Source organism: Lygodium microphyllum, chromosome 14, assembly GCF_053477565.2.
Source record: "Lygodium microphyllum isolate KBCC chromosome 14, Lygodium_microphyllum_v1.1.10, whole genome shotgun sequence".
NCBI lineage: Eukaryota > Viridiplantae > Streptophyta > Polypodiopsida > Schizaeales > Lygodiaceae > Lygodium > Lygodium microphyllum.
In genome coordinates, this window is record NC_141148.1 from 130,773,365 (window position 1) to 130,785,784 (window position 12,420).

Here is a 12,420-nt window from a genome sequence, read left to right on the forward strand (position 1 = left end):
GACCACGTATAGAATGTATGGCACAAATCCCTATGGTATGCAGCAGCCAATGCATGGTGTGCAAGGCCCAATGTGTTTGGATATGGCTAGAAATGTGCAAAACCCTATATATGGTAGCATTGACTTGATTCTTGGGGCACAAAGTTGCATATTTGGTAATACATCTACACCCCCAAATGTTTATGGGGCTCAAGGAATGAGTGTTGGTCATGCAAATGCTCCATTTGGTATTGGTTTTTATGTAAATTCACTAAATGCACCCTTTTCGCAGCATCCAGTAAATAACAACTTCACACCCAAAGGGGTAGCAAAAGACTGATGAGGGTGGAGCAATGAAGTTTGAGTCTTCCACCAAAATATCCTGGTTGCCTCATCATAGCATGCATGCCCACAATCCATTGGATTGGCACTTCCATCATGGCCTTGCATTTGTATTCCTTGCCCCGTAGGTACCAACTCTTTGCTTCATTAGCATCTTTGGGAGCTTCAAGTGAAGGCTTTGGCATAACCTTCAATGCACCTTGTTGTCCCGAAGGTGTAGAACATGACTTTTTCTTCTTGCCCTTGCTATTCTTCTTCAGAGCATTCAAAAATCGGGCAAACTGAGGATACTTTGCCAATCCAACAAAGAGATTTGCTGCTTTCATCATCCGATTCTTGAACTCATCATCAAATTTTTCTTCACTTTGTTGGTCATCAATCGCATTATGCCTTGAAGGTCCTAACATCTTGCCCAACAACAACATTTTCAGCTCTCTGTCCATGGTCTAAGCCTTGTCCAAGATTAGGCATTGCATTTTCATTTTTCCCATGTGAACGTCCATACTGAGAGGCATCATCACTGCTTGATTCCATCTCATTGTATGAAGACATATTGCTGTCATTTCTCAGCTCACAACAAAAATTAGCACTAGCACAAAGCTTTGGCTTACAATCAGGTTCCTCAAGCCCACCAAATCAAGGGATTGAGTGGTATCTTGGTAATGGAACCATGAAACCAACCTTCCTTCTTGCAAAGGGTGGTAAAACCTAATCAAGCACTTCATTACAGCAATCAATGAATGAGCATAAATTGAAACACACACATTACCTTATCAATCTTGGACAATAGACACCTGATTGGCCCCAAAACTAGCACCCCTTTCGGTATTTCTTTCACTTTGATTATTGATGGAATGAGTACAAGTTGAGATTTCACAATCTCCTTTGTTGATCCAAAAGCCTCTTGCTATACAAACAACCAGCAAGCAATTTGGGCCAAATTGCTTGCTGATTTTTACACAAGACTTGCACAAATGGAACCACCAACTAGCCAAATGTTACATGTATCCGAAAACTGTACACATGGCACATGAGAGGCGGATAGCCATTGGCCACCTTAGAATATCCTCTCACCACCTTGAGATCCAAACTAGGTGAGCAGCCCACATCCCTAGAATTGAGTGGACCTTTCTGAATCAGCAGTGCATTCGGCCACGTCATACAGAGGAATAGGACTTTTGATGACGCAGTCTGAGAAGCCCACACAAATACCCTTCGGTCCGAGTGATAATACCCACAGAGTCTTTGCACTGCCTTCTGCGGACTAGTAGGATTCCCTCCATTCACGGGGGCTTTCTTATCCATCCAGTCTCTAATACAGGCCCACGTGGTCAGTGCTAGAGCTTCACTCTCTACTGTCTATTGGTTTTCTGTGCTGAGCTTCGATCCTGTCCTTCCTCACATTTGGTATCAGAGCATTGGCTCTGCTCTGCTCAGCTTGACAAGCCACTCTGCTATACGGACCATTGTGGCCACGTCCTGACAACACAACCCGTCAGTCTCACAGCATCCTGCTCGCCAACTCGCCAATGCTGCCCACCTTCACAGCTTGTCTGTGGCAAAGGTCTCCAACGACGCCCGTGAGACACAGCCTCTGCGCCACCCGCCAGACGTCACGCCCACCTATGCTCGCTTGGACCAGCGCCCTTATGTTGCACTCACCTAGCCTCGAGCTCACCTACAACGTCGTGCCTAACAGTCCTCACGTCATCAATCGCACGCCCCGCCAATTGTCACCAATCGCTGTGCCCGTCAACCGTCGCTAGATCAGTCCGACTGAAGAGCCCGTTTAAAGCGCCGCCTGTAACCGACTAAACCAGCTCACCTGCGACGTCCCACCTGAGAGTCCTCTTGTCATCAATCGCACGCCCCGCTAGTTGTCGCCAGTCGCTGTGCCCGTCAACTGTCGCCAGATCAATCTGACTGAATAGCCCATTCAAAGCGCCGCCTGTACCCGATTGAACCCGCCTAACACCTGCCGTAAATTTGCGACAGTAGTCAACCCATAATTTTTTTTTAGTAAACGTTTTTTTTTAATTTTCCAGCATCAATTTTTGGAAGCAGGGGTTCCTACGCCACTGGCAAAGCATTAAAAAACATGTCTGGGACACATTGAATGCAATTTCTGGACACATTCATCAAAATTTTTTAGGGCTTTTATGTTTTCGAGGAACATTGGCATACGCACTACAGTTACAATCACTGACAGACTGTTTTGACAAACCCGAGGCAAGAAATTTTGGGGATTTTGCAAGTACAGTGTTGTTGAACACTGATTGCATGTTGGACTACGTGCATAACAGACAGTTTTGACAGAGTGCAGCTCTGTACACTCGAAAGTTATTTTTTGCAATTTCTGGAAATTTTCAGATTTCCAGTGTAGTCCTGCTTCGACATTGCTCTTTTGCATTTTTTGGTAATTGAAAATCATGGCAAATCAAGGAGGAGATGTTTTCACCTATGTATCCAAGGAGGACAGATTGGATGGAATTAACCATTCACTTTGGTCCTTCATGATGAAGAATGTACTTGTGACTAAAAATCTTTGGGATTATGTCAGTGGAGAAGAAGCTCGACCTGGAGTTGTGGCTCCAGCTACTTCTCCTCTAGGAGGACGTGCACCACGAGCAACTCAACCTACTCCACTTCAGCCACTTCCCCAAAGAAGAACAACTCAAAAAGCATGGGATACACGAGATGCACAGGCTTTGTCACAGATTGCATTGGCAGTTCAGCGGTCAATCATCCCCCACATCCGTTCAGCAGCTTCTTCACGAGAAGCTTGGCTAACTTTGGAGCTGCAGAGAGAAAGAATTGGCCACTCATGGAGATGCCCAGATGTATGCTGAAGGCAAAGGGATTGCCTCACAGTTTATGGATGGAAGTCGTCATGTGTGATTGCCATGTTTTAAATAGATGCCCCACCAAAGCTTTGAAGAAAATTACACCTTTTGAGGCTTGGAACAGCCAGAAACCCTCTGTTGGACACTTTCGTACCTTTGGGTGCCTTGCATATGCACATATTCCAAAGATAAGGAAAAAGTCGGATAACAAGGCTGTTAAATGCATTTTTATGGGATATAGCAGTGAGAGCAAAGGCTACAAACTCCATAATCCTGTTTCGAAAAAGGTGTTTGTCAGTAGGGATGTACTATTTGATGAAAAATCAGAATTGTCCCTGGCTGGTTTAGACACATATCAAGCTGCCCATAATGTATTTGAAGGGCTGCTGCCCATTACATTTGGTGATTTAGCTGGAGTTTCAACAAGTGAACTCAATGTTCAGCTAGCTGCTCCTTTGGAAAATGCAGAAATCAGCCATTGGCTGATCTGAATATTCAGCAAAGTGCTGAAATCGAAATTCAGCAAGAGCTTATGCACAGTCAGGAGGCCATATAAATGCCTAGATGGTATTTACAGACTATGTAGTTGGATGCCTTATTTACTTATGCAACACTAGGCAAGACATATAGTTTGCAGTTTCAGCCCTGAGCAAATATATGCATCAGCCACGCATGTCACATTGGCAAGCTGTTAAGTGTGCCTTCCATTACTTGCAGGATACTAGATCTCTTGGATTGCTTTATGCCAAGGGGGGACCACTACAGTTATATGCTTACAGTGATTCTGATTGGACTAGTGATTATGATTCACATCACTCCACTAGTGGCAATTCTTTCTTTCTTGGCTCGTCTTGCATATCTTGGCTTAGCAAGAAACAGTCCACTGTTGCCACATCGTCATGTGAAGCTGAATACAAGGCAGCTTTCACTACCACAGTTGAATACAATGGATTAGATGCTTGCTTGCTGATCTGGATGTATCTGTTATACAGAGCCTACTCCTTTGTTCACTAACGGTCGGAGTGCCATTGCAATGGCACGGAACCCAGTGTTTCATGCACGCACGAAACACATTGAGATACATTATCACTTTGTCAGAGAGAGGCTACATGCAAGTGATATCAGTCTTGTCAATTGTCCTACCACCAGTAATGTGGCAGACATCTTCACCAAAGCTCTTCCTCGTGAAAATTTTGAAGCATTTCGCAATGCTTTAAATTTGATCCCCTTTGGTGGCGGATGATCCTTGTACTCTTGATCACTCTTCACTCCTAGGGGGTTTGTTGGGTACGGTAGGAGAGGTTTTTTCCCCCAAACTTATGGTATTATTTCCTATGTGCTTATGACACACACTAACAGGCACTTACTGTGTTCGGGTGTAGACACCCCCCTACAACCCTAAGGTCTAAGGGTTGTACCTTATACTTTTGTTTTATACTCTTTCAGTCTATTGCATTGGGTGTCGTGCTTCACTCTCTACTGTCTACTGGTTTTCTATGCTAAGCTTCGATCATGTCCTTCCTCACACCTACTTCCTCCGGTCACGTATAAGCTGGCTACGTGGCCTTAGACTTCCGGTGAGGGAGAAGACAAAGCTGTTAGATTCAGAGTATGTAGGTGATACCACACAAACCCAGAGTTCTAGAGCCTGGCCCTGTTGGGAAAGCTACTAGTCCACGGGCTCACGCCAAGAGGGCAGACCTGGAAGGTCCTACTACAGGAGGGTCTCCAGGAGTGCACGCTGACACTTGGTGGTGATTGGAGGCCTCCTTGAGATGGATCTTCATGGTTACTTAGATCACGCCCCCCAGATCCTCCTCCTTGCGCAGCCTACTTCATGTGTGTCAGGGCCTCCGTAAGGCCCTAATTCAGAGCCCTCCAAGATGCCAAGAGGAGATATACCGCCAGCCGATGGTCTAGAACCCCTAGGTTAGAGATAGGGACAGGATACAGATTGGTGAGCACCCCCACATCCAGTGGGCTGACTGAGATGCCGGCCCCACTCGCACTATCAAGACATGGCGGGAGCCGTACAGGATGGTGGACCAAGAGATGCTGCAACAGGCATTAAGGTGTCAAAGAGGAGCGGAGCTGAGAAGAAGGGACATTGACGCAGTGATACCTCACGAGTGGCTTGACCCCCTGATCTAAGAGCCGGTAGAGCCAGGCGAGTTATGGGCCGCTAGATTCTCACTGGCAAGTATCCCCCTATAGGTGATAGGCAGAGTAGGTGGTGCCCTCTACAAGATTTTCTTCACCGCGCACGAGGGGGGGCTTTTGGTCCTTGACAGAGGGAAGTAGGATGAGGAGGTCATTGCTCTTCCTTGGAGGAGGATTCGTGTAGTCGGTCTTCAACGGAAGACCTGGCGTCTAGACCCTTATGTGTTCTGGAAGGAGTTTCGGGAGTGGCCCCTCTGGATATGGGAGACCAGGCCACTTAATGAGCTGGAGTGGGACCCTAGAGAGTGGCTATGGCCGGCAATTGCAGTTGCCAAGAAGCCACTGAGATTCATGGAGTACACAACCAAGATTGGCAGACATGTACTGATGCAGGAGGACATGGACTGGTCGCCTTCGCGTAGCAGATACTGGGTAGAGCACAATATCACGGATGCCTTCCATGGGACTTTCTCGCGCCGCTTATGGGACAGCTGGAGGCCAAGAAGGGTATCGTATTTCCTATGGCTTTTGGCACATGGAGGATTGGCGGTGGGGAGTTGGCCATCCCAGATGCAGCAGGATGGAGGGTGTAAACGTTGCCCACAACAACTTTTGGAAACTCCAAAGCACTACCTTTGGTCATGCGAGGCAGCTCGCGTGGAGAGGAACATGCCACATTTTCCGCCGTCTAGCACCTAGCCTTGGATGCATGTCATGGGGAGCTTTTTGCTAGCAAGCAGTCAGCCAGGGTGTTACCTTCTATATGAGGCCAGGATGCGGAACACAATCTTCATCATTGAGACTGGGTCTTGCACATTGGTCGGCCTGCAAGCTTTACCCAACCGCCAAGTACTGAAGCCCACGATAGACCGCTCTAAGGTATGGAAGATTGTAGGGAGTCTTACTGAATGGCACATTTGGAAGGCACACTATCAGGAGGTTTTTGGCAGGGAGAGCCTTTCAGTACAAGTGACTTTGGCTGAGCTTTGGACTTTCATCATCCACTCCCTCCGCAACCGATAGGAACTGGTGCAAGGCAAGTCTCAAACGTCAGGAGCTCTGTTTTCACTTCTTGCGCACCTGGGGCAGCCAGGACCTGGCCTTGAGAGGCTCGTATACTTGATATATATGTGAGTCTGCATCAGCTCCAGCTAATCTGTTGAGCATGAGCACCTCCTTGTATTCAGGTTTTTTCTGAAGTAATATAATTAGCCACACTTAATTTGCAAAAAAAAAAAGATGTCCAATCATCCTGCAAGTGAAACACTGGGTAGGGAATCCTGTATATGACACTCAGTTGTCTTCGTGCGTCATACAACCTGTCATTGACACTGGCTAGATAAGGAAGTCCTCATGGATGGAGGGTATCCTAGCAGTTTGGGGGGGGAGTATGTAGAGAATCCGTGGGCACAATTACATTGGCCCAAGGGGAATCAGTGTGGGCCCTCTAAGACTGCTTCAACCAAGGTCTAGTCTCTGTATAGCATCACCAAAGGCGCTGCCAATCTCAAACAGGTATGGACACAAGTACTTGTCGAGGCCAAGAAAGGAGATGGTGATGGTGGTTCCATGCCCAAGTGATGGTCCTGGCCCTCAGTCCATCTGTCAAAATATGCCACTGATGATCAGACGTCAAGACTGATAGCCAACCCTACCTCCATCTACTCAAATGAGTTGAACTCTTGACTGAAGCATCCCTTTCTCCAGGGTACCACTTGTGTAACCGTAGCTGGGGTGCTCGTGAAAGCCACTTGGATGGAATCATTTAGGATGAGAATGGGAGGGCGATCTCCAACGCTACTAGAGAAGATGCCTAAAGAGCCATCACTTTATCCCTACCACGCAAGCTAGTGACAAAGCAGCTTCTAGGTCTCCCTCTTATCCACTATCCTTGGAGAGGGGGGCTTGGGTATCATTGATATAGAGTTCCAGAGTCAGACCCTACCATGCAAGCTAGTGGAGAAGCAGCTTCCAGGTTTCTCCCTAATCCACTAGCCAGCCCACTAGTGGCCAACTTTGATACTGCAGATGAATGATGCTTAGACAACCATCTGACGTGTGGTGAATGATGGTCTACCATAACATCTTGGCATGGCAGTCTCAAGTCTCATCTGAATCAGCTGTGCTACACAAGAGGTAGAGAAGCACTAGCACAAAGAGATGCTACAGTCTCTATGGCCTTAGTTGGATATCTCTTGGGCAGATCTGCAGCACACACAATGACATCCATCCAGGATTGATGCATATTGATCTTGGATTACTGTTTGGAACAAAAAATCATTTTCTTCATCTTCGGCAAATGCTTGCCCAAGGTGCACCTATCACATACATACTTTCAACTTAGATCCACATGCAGCATATTTTGCAACACTTGATGTTTTAGTAAAAGCATCATACTACCCATAACTCTGCATTCTCCATAGAATCTTAGTAGCAGTAACTGGACATATCTCATGGGCTTGCTTATCTTAGCTTCATACAAGTCAATGCATAATATCCAAGTCATAATGGTATCTTCTGTCTCTATAATGAATATCTACTTGATACAAAATGCCACATGTAAACACATCAGTCACCACCATTCACAGTTGTGTGCAGTCAATAAAAGGACCTTCTATGATGTACACTGGAGTATAAGATACTCATTAACACATCATAATATATTCTGAAGGTACAAGATAGTATGAAAATTGGGTAAGTTCAAGATATGCATGCTGGATGCAGGCATAGGTGTTGAGGTACATTCCTCAATAATCATTCTGACAAAAGGAAAAGATGATTCCACTAAGCCCTTACATGATCTCTGTCTCCTATAAACACATTTCGTTATGACTATCCAAAGTTGTAAACTTTAGTAATAAACCCCAGGTCTGATACACTTTGTGACCCGGTTATACATCAGATTAATTAGATCATTAACCTTCAACCAGACCAGTGAAAGTATTAACATGGAAAAATGTCTTGAAATGAATTATAGAGGTGTGATTGTGATATTTACAGGTGTGATATTGGACACATCACAGCTTTTACTTGACCATCAGTTACACATTCCTCAGATTTTGCAAAACAGGACACGTTTTGTTAAAATACTATAATGCTCCTTATATAATGTTAGTACTAAGAAAAGACTTTACGTAAATGCTTCCATCGCATTGATCAACAGCTGGTGATGAGAGAAAAAGGCAACTGGACACATTCCCTGCACATGAAGCTACAGATGCAGGCGACCTCATAAGGTGGTTGTCAAACTGCACAAGAGTGCTCCATATAGGGGTTCCATCCAACATGAACGCATGGATACCTGTCCCTGTATTGATATAGAGAACTGCACTCCATGATGTCACTGCAATCCCTGTTATTGATGAATAATTGCCAATCGCTTCTAAGCTTGTGGAGGGGACCATACTCAAGAAATCAGCTGCAGAAGGTTTCTTTGATTCTGATGATGGAGGAGTTACAACTACTACAGTAAGGTCCGCTACAACGTAAATCTAGCCAACAGAAACAATAGCAACCCCAAAAAACTTGGATCCATCTCAAAGGACTACAAACCACAAATGTTGCCATTGAAATAAACAGATATAACTGAATCATTTCATTGTACAGACATAGTAGTTCATCGAATTCTTCTTTTTAACTGATTATTATCAACCACCCCCAAGCCAAAAAGCATTTGCTTTTAGCTGGATGCACTGCATGATGAACCGTTCCCTTCTTTATTTTTAATGCTCTATTCCCATTACCACAAACCACATCCAACTTGAAGGTGTTACAGAAAAATTGTGTCCTAGCACTTAAAGAAAGATAAGAAGCATATTTCCTTCCAGATAATAGTTTTCAGATGATTTCAAAACCAGCAAAGCTGATTCCACTGTTTTCTCATGCTACATTTATGTACATGAGTGAAAATCTATGAAGAAAAGGGTATGCACAGTGATTATAACTCAGAGGGAAGTGCCTCCAATGTATCTGGCAATGAAACTTCAATTTCTCTGTGGGTGAAACTACAGATTCAAAATAAATTTACATACAAGAGGGGTAAAGATCAGTTTAATCATAACAATACGGACTGTCAGAAACAGTGGGAAAACAGAAATGATTATAAAAAACCTGAAGTAATCACAGAATGGTTGCTGTACAGAAGACATTCTAGAGACAGGGTGTGACTCACATCCAAGGAGAATGCGAGAATATGCACCCACAGTGTGCGGCTAGCATCCAAAAAGACAAAAGAGCTTGCCATCCATGTGGGAATAGAAGTGTGGCTGCATGTATCCCAACAACCGATTCACAAGAACTTGTGAATCTGAGCAAAACCATAATACACGTGGGACTTTGTCTCTAAGCACAAAACAGCAACTGAAATCTGGGATTGAAATTCTGTTGGTAGCAAGGACCATACCTCAAGGCAGAACTTGCAACCAATTTTCCTTCTAGGAGAGGGTGGTAATGACCTAATTAATCAACAATTACAGCAGGCATCAAATTCACATAAACTGAGAATGCAAATGTCACAACTTAATCTTAGACACTGGATAGCCTACTGGCCCAAAAACGGTCGACTCTTGCAGTATTTCTATATCTTCAATTGCAATATAGATGGAATACAATAAGATTCCCTAAAGCTCTTTCACTCTCCAATTGCCTCTTGCTGTCTAAATGGCTAGCAAGCCTTCAAAACAATTTGCCCCTTGATTTGCTCGACGATTGGCCTTCAACTGTACTCCTTGGGGTGACAAATTCAGCCCCAATGCTAGCTGAATGGCCACTTGAATCTCCTAAAATTTCCCCAATTTCAATGATTGAAATTCAATCTCTAGGCCTTCAATTTATGAGCACACTTCCTTGTTGGGTTTACTCACACCTACACTCACAAAGGAGTGTCAGTGATCCTCTATAGGACATTGGGGCAATTTTTACTCTCCTTATGAGAGGTTTTTTCCTCTAGTTATATTCTTCTTTATTTTATGTCCTTATGTTACACAGTTTGGGCACTTATCATGTTTTACACCTTTCAGGTGTGAACGCGCATTAACAACCCTAAGGTTTAAAGGTTGTATTTTGTACTTGCACATTTTTCTTTGATTATTGCATTGGGAGTTATGTCTTCACTCTCTTCACTATCAATTGTGTACTCTCAGCTCAGCTTCGATCCATCCCATCTCTCACATTTGGTATTAGAGCTCTGATTCAGCTCAGTCTCTCGCATCTCTCAATCCTGTACCAACTGCACTCGGATTTGCTGAACTCCAGCTTGGTCAACTGGTGCCTTTGCTTGCAGGACAGTCCCCCAACTGCCTGCGCAGCTGCCTACACTGCCCAGCCTGTGCCAAGTCCACTACTGCAGCGCTGTCACCTACCTCCAGCAGGCTACACCTCCTAGTCGCCTGCGTCACCTGTGCCCTGCTCCAACACCGCCTGCACCCTGCCCCAATCACCTGCACCCTTTCCAGAGCCACTGTCACCAGCCCACGGCTGTTCCAGGCCCACCTATCCATTTTTTTAATTCAAAATTTGAATTTCAGACAGGTGCTTTTGTCCGAGCAGCCTATTTCTACTCTTGGACGTGTTTGGGACACTTTTATTGCAGAAATTTCTTGGAATTCGGGCCAAAAATTTGAGGTTTTTTGGTTTAGTGCAGACATTGGGATATGTACATCAGGTTCAGTCTGAAATAGATTGAAATTGTGCATTTTGGACAACAAAATTTTGGGGCTTTTGTATTTTTTGTGCTGCTGAATAGTGTTTGTGCATTGGACAGCATGTACATTGGACAGTTTTGACAATGTGATTAGATTTGTTAATTACAACATGGTGCTTGCTGTAATTTCTGGAAATTTTCATATTTCCAAGTTGTTCCAGTTTTAGGTCTTGCTCTTGTGCTCTTTGAAAAGGTGGCATTTACTATGGGAAGTCAAGGATAGAGTGATGTATTTACATATGTATCCAAGGAGGATAGATTGGATGGCAACAACTATTCTCTATGGTCTTTCGTGATGAAAAATGTGCTGATTATGAAAAATCTTTGGTATTATGTTAGTGGTGAAGAGGTTCGTCCTAGAGTTGTGGCTCCTAGAACACCTCCTCCAAGAGGACGTGGTCAAAGGCCCACTTCAGCTCAGCCACTTCCCTAGAGATCAACAACACATAAGGCTTGGGACACACAGGAAACTCAAGCATTGTCACTGATTGCATTGTTAATTTAGTGGTCTATAATCTTGTGTATATGGTCTACAGCTTCTTCACGAGAAGCATAGCTAACACTTGAGCAGATGTTTGCTAGAAAAAATGAGACATGCATCTCTCTCTTGAAGAAAGAGCTTAAGACTGTGAAGATAGATGAAGCAATACCACATGAGATCGTCTAAGCTAAGCTAGCAACTACATATGAGATCATCAAAAGTAAGGCCAGAGCAAAAGGCCAAGATGGCCAAGATCCTTTATGCATCCCTAGAGGAGTTCACTATATGTATATTCTCTATATCATGTGTGTTCAAGGCCTATTTATAATTATCCTCATGTATAAATTTTCCCTGATAAAAGAAAATTCTTTTTAATTCAATTTGTAAATAACTCCTTTTTACTACACCCTTCTGTATGTTTAAAATATATAAAAATGATATTTTAAAAATCCCTTACTTTGAACCCATGTGATAAATATATCCATGAGTGAACCCCTTGAGATGTATCCACTTCTCAACTAGAGCTCTCTTTACTTATAGCCCTTGGTCTATTTAAACTATTTATTACATTTTCATTTATTGTTCTTTTTTCAGATACTTGTACCGTCACATAAATGATTGTAACTCATGGTCTCATAGGTCACTTTGGCCTTTTGCAAACGTTAATATATCATTTCATTCTCTCCCTCTCTCTCTCTCTTTATTCGTAAATCTCTCTTTTTTTTGTAAAAAAATCTCTCTCTCTCTCTCTCTCTCTCTCTCTCTCTCTCTCTCTCTCTCTCTGTGCTTGCACAAAGATGGAATGACCCTCTCTATCCCTCCCGGCTTCAAAAAATTTTTTCCCACTTGCATGGGTAAAACTTACCAAGTGGCAACCTTCCACAACAATTTTCAGCTTTTTTTTTTTTTCAAGA

At 43.9% G+C, this 12,420-nt stretch overlaps 1 protein-coding gene across 3 annotated transcripts in view; it reads right to left on the reverse strand.

The window, feature by feature from the left end:
* The window catches only part of LOC148026114 (protein GAMETE EXPRESSED 3-like), a 207,116-nt gene that overhangs the window by 127,736 nt on the left and 66,960 nt on the right, over positions 1-12,420 (reverse strand). For 2 of the 3 annotated variants that reach the window (XM_087693371.1, XM_087693373.1), the window contains exon 3: positions 8,459-8,815. In XM_087693371.1, coding sequence (XP_087549497.1) covers positions 8,459-8,815 — 357 coding nt within the window. The remainder of the gene's footprint in view (positions 1-8,458; positions 8,816-12,420) is intronic. The other variant, XM_087693372.1, reaches the window with a different exon arrangement.